This window comes from Pocillopora verrucosa, chromosome 5 (genome assembly GCF_036669915.1).
Source record: "Pocillopora verrucosa isolate sample1 chromosome 5, ASM3666991v2, whole genome shotgun sequence".
In the NCBI taxonomy this organism is placed as follows: domain Eukaryota; kingdom Metazoa; phylum Cnidaria; class Anthozoa; order Scleractinia; family Pocilloporidae; genus Pocillopora; species Pocillopora verrucosa.
Window position 1 is genome coordinate 5,781,390 of NC_089316.1, and position 3,670 is coordinate 5,785,059.

The 3,670-nt window shown below is 40.2% G+C and overlaps 1 protein-coding gene across 1 annotated transcript; it reads left to right on the forward strand.

Moving 5' to 3' along the window:
• Positions 1–541: 541 nt before the first annotated feature.
• Positions 542–3,073, forward strand: LOC136280662 (extracellular calcium-sensing receptor-like). The gene has a single exon (XM_066166298.1). The coding sequence runs from the start codon at positions 542–544 to the stop codon at positions 3,071–3,073; it is 2,532 nt and encodes an 843-aa protein (XP_066022395.1).
• The last annotated feature ends 597 nt before the right edge of the window (positions 3,074–3,670 follow it).

Below are 3,670 nucleotides of genomic sequence, written 5' to 3' on the forward strand. Positions count from 1 at the left end.
CGTGCTATGGATTGGTTTTTTTTTTATGTTTCCGGGATGGTTTGATCAGCGGAAGGTTTAGATAGCTTTTCCGATGGCAAATTAAGAAAGACATTGTTTCCAAAAACATTGTTTCCAAAAACATAAGTTCACATCTGGGAAGAACAATACTCTTATTAACTTCTTATCTTATAATTTAGTGAAATGTCAATTCTATTAGAAGTTATTTGTAGACTATTGATAAGAAGACACGTTTTAAATTATATGCAAATTATTGTCAAGGTCAGAAAAACAAGTACTACTTAGTTGAAGTGGTAATTGCATTTGAAAGTTTTTAATGCGTGTTAATCTGTAAAAATTTGCGTTTTATTGAAGAAGAACGTTTAATATAGATATATTATTGTTTTTTCTTTTTATTCGCCACGCAACAGCTGCATTTAACAATTGCGTCAAACTGTCAAACTTATCACTATCATATCTGCAAAATACACCTACGAACAAATAACTAACGTTTCCGTGTTTGGTTCACCAACAAGTAAACGGAGAAAAGAAGAGTATTGCTATGAGTTCGTTGCACTACCATTTGTTTCTGTTCCTGTGCTTCTATGCTGCCGTTCAGGCTCAATACAGAGAAGGCGATATCATGTTGGGCGGACTTTTTAGCGTGCACCAGGTGCCATACCGGCCAGGGTCGCGATTTGAAGAGATATATTTGAGAGGACTTGGTCGCATGCAAGCCATGATCTTCGCAATCGAACGAATAAACAATGACACAAGTCTTCTTTCGAACATTTCCCTAGGATATGACATAAGGGATTACGGTGGAAACCTCTCAAAAGCTGCGGGACTCATTTATCAACTACTGACCGTTGATTCTTGCGTCAATTTAAGCCAAAATGCCCCAAGAAAGAAAGCCATCATTTCTTTAATAGGCCCAAACGAATCAAGAACAGCGCTATTCATTGGTGGATTTCTTCGGATGCTCAATGTTTCGAGCGTAACTGGAACAGCAACCAGTACGGAGCTTAGCTCTTTTACCTATAAACATTTATATCGAACGGTGCCTTCGGACAAGTTTCTTGCAAAAGCGATGGTTGACTTAATTACGCACTTCAACTGGGGCTATGTTGCTGTAGTTGGACAAGATGATTCGTATGGAAGAAGCGGAGCATGGGCAGTGGTTAGCGAAAGTTCGTCAAGGAAGAGCTCGTTCTGTATTGCTTTTACGGAGTTTATACGCCTCGAAAGTCTGCATCTGAGTGTTCGGAACATAGTTAAAAAGCTTAAACAGATGGACAATGTCAAAGTTGTGATCTTATGGTTATACGAGAATTACCAAACGAAGTTTTTGGCAGAGGTTCAGAGGCAAAACCTAACTGGACGTGTGTGGATTTTGAGCGAGATTCATTTAACTTCTACACTGCCAGTAAAAGGTATTCTCGAGAGCTCTTTAGGATTTCAATTCCATAAATTCAGCGACTCTGGCTTCAAGGAATATTTAAAAGAAATATTGGTCAAGGAGAGAGACGATAGAAGTTTTTCTGAATGGAACTACAGTACAAGCGAAAAATGGAAGTTCTTGAAGAACATGAAGTGTGTTCATCGCCAAATTGAGCAGTGCTCTAACGAGTTGATTAAAGAAATCTACAGCTCCTATGTTCCGTACATCATTGACGCCGTATATGCCGTGGCACACGCACTAGATATTTTCAATCGAAATTTTAGCTATGACGAGACCAAAGATCGGGCGAAACTGCAGATAACCAATAGTTTTGACGTGCACAAACTTCTTGGCCGCGTCAGTTTTGACGGACTAACTGGAAAAATCAAGTTCGATCGATTTGGCGACAGGAGCTCAGCGTATTATGACATTTTCAGCTTTAAAAATGTACCCAATGGAGATGTGGAGAGTGTAAAAATGGTGCTGATAGGAGAATGGAAAAATTCACAGAAAAACGAAACTCGCTTGATTTTTCATGAAGCCCTGAATTGGACGACTAAATCTGGTCGCCCTCCGAAATCGGAATGTTCGGAACAGTGTCCTCCTGGAACAAGGAAATCTTCTACCTCACCTTGTTGTTGGCAGTGCCTTCCGTGCCTTGGTGAAACCATCAGCTCATCTGCTGGTTCTGAAAGCTGCAGAGAATGTCCCAACGGAACAATATCTAACCCAGCGAATACAGAGTGTGTCGCCTTACCCTCTGCCAACATAAGCTATACGAATATAACCGGAATTGTGATTCTAACGTTTGGCACCCTCGGAGTTGTTGTCACATTGTTTTGTCTGGCTGCCCTCTGCAAATTCTGGAATAGTCCCATCGTCAAGGCATCTAATAGGGAGCTTAGCCTTTCCCTTTTACTTACAATTCTTGCATTATTCTCTCTGGTATTTATTGATGTCTTTAAAACCACAAATACAATTTGCATGATCATATACCCGTTACGTTATTTGACCTATAACATCTGTCTCTCCACATTATTGGTAAAGGTGTTGCTTATTTCCTGTGCTTTTCGGGTTCCCATTATGACCAGTTTGGAACTCACTTCTCTTCCAAACAAAGCACAGGTTGGGATTGTTATAGCATTTCTAGCTCCACTGTTGTCAGTGCTGATGCCATGGTTGCTTTTGGATCCACCCTTCAACTTTCAACATATCTATCCGAAACGTTACACCTTTAACGAATGCAAGGCATACTCCAGCTCAGTTGGAAAGTCTCTATTCCTGGCAACATGCTTTTATATCTTCTTCCAAATGCTGGTGTCCTCTGTCTGTGCTTTTAAGGTTAGAAAGATTCCTGAAAATTTCAGCGAGGCCAAGCGAATCGCCTTTTCCCTGTACATATTTTTGTTCTCGTTGCTTTGTTATCACCCGGTAGAATTGTCCTTGGATGGATGGTATGTTACGGTTGTGGACTGTGTAACAACTCTGTTGAGCGCGTACGGTTTCCTTTGTTGTCTATTTTTGCCCAAAATGTATATTCTGTTCTTCAGGCAGGAGATGAACGATGCGAATGGCATAAGACAAGAAGTCACTCAGTTCTCGTTTAGTTCAGGTTGTGTCCGCGTAAACCCTGCTTTTGATAGTTCAAATTAGCGAGCTGAATTGTACAATAAGCTTCCTTAAGATCAGTAATTTTGTTCAAGTGTGCCATAGACCTCTAAGTAAATGAAATTTGAATCCAATAATTAGCACTGCATTAAGCTTCAAGCCATAAAAACACTCAAAGTTGCCATGGATTGTTTCTTTTTATGTTTTAGGATGGCTTAGGTGTCGGGAATTTTAAATTTGCTTCCTTGATGGCAAGGAAGGAAGCACTATTTAAGAAAACAAAGGGCAACCAAAGCGCGGAATAATAAACTGACATTTTGCATCTTTAATCTTCCCTCATGGTTCTTTGGCATCTGTGCTGGGATTGGACTTTAAGCCTATTCTTTGTTATCCCTATTCATGGGCTCCTTTCCACATATTAGCTCTGCCCTCAAACAAGGCAATAGTCCTTTTATATCCTCGTCCATCCATTTCCTTTCCTATTTCGGGACTGGAAGAAAAGAGAATTTGTGACCTGAGGCAAAAGCCGTGTCTTGTTTCTTAGCAGCAAAATTTATTTCCGCAACGTATGCTTCTTGCATTACTAATTAGGGAACACTTTATCTCCGCAATGATGTTTCCAAGTTTAGCCAAGCCTTTGGG

What these genes read in the sequence shown, in the direction of transcription:
- LOC136280662 (XM_066166298.1), top strand. Translation starts at nt 542, where the DNA reads ATGAGTTCGTTGCACTACCATTTGTTTCTGTTCCTGTGCTTCTATGCT.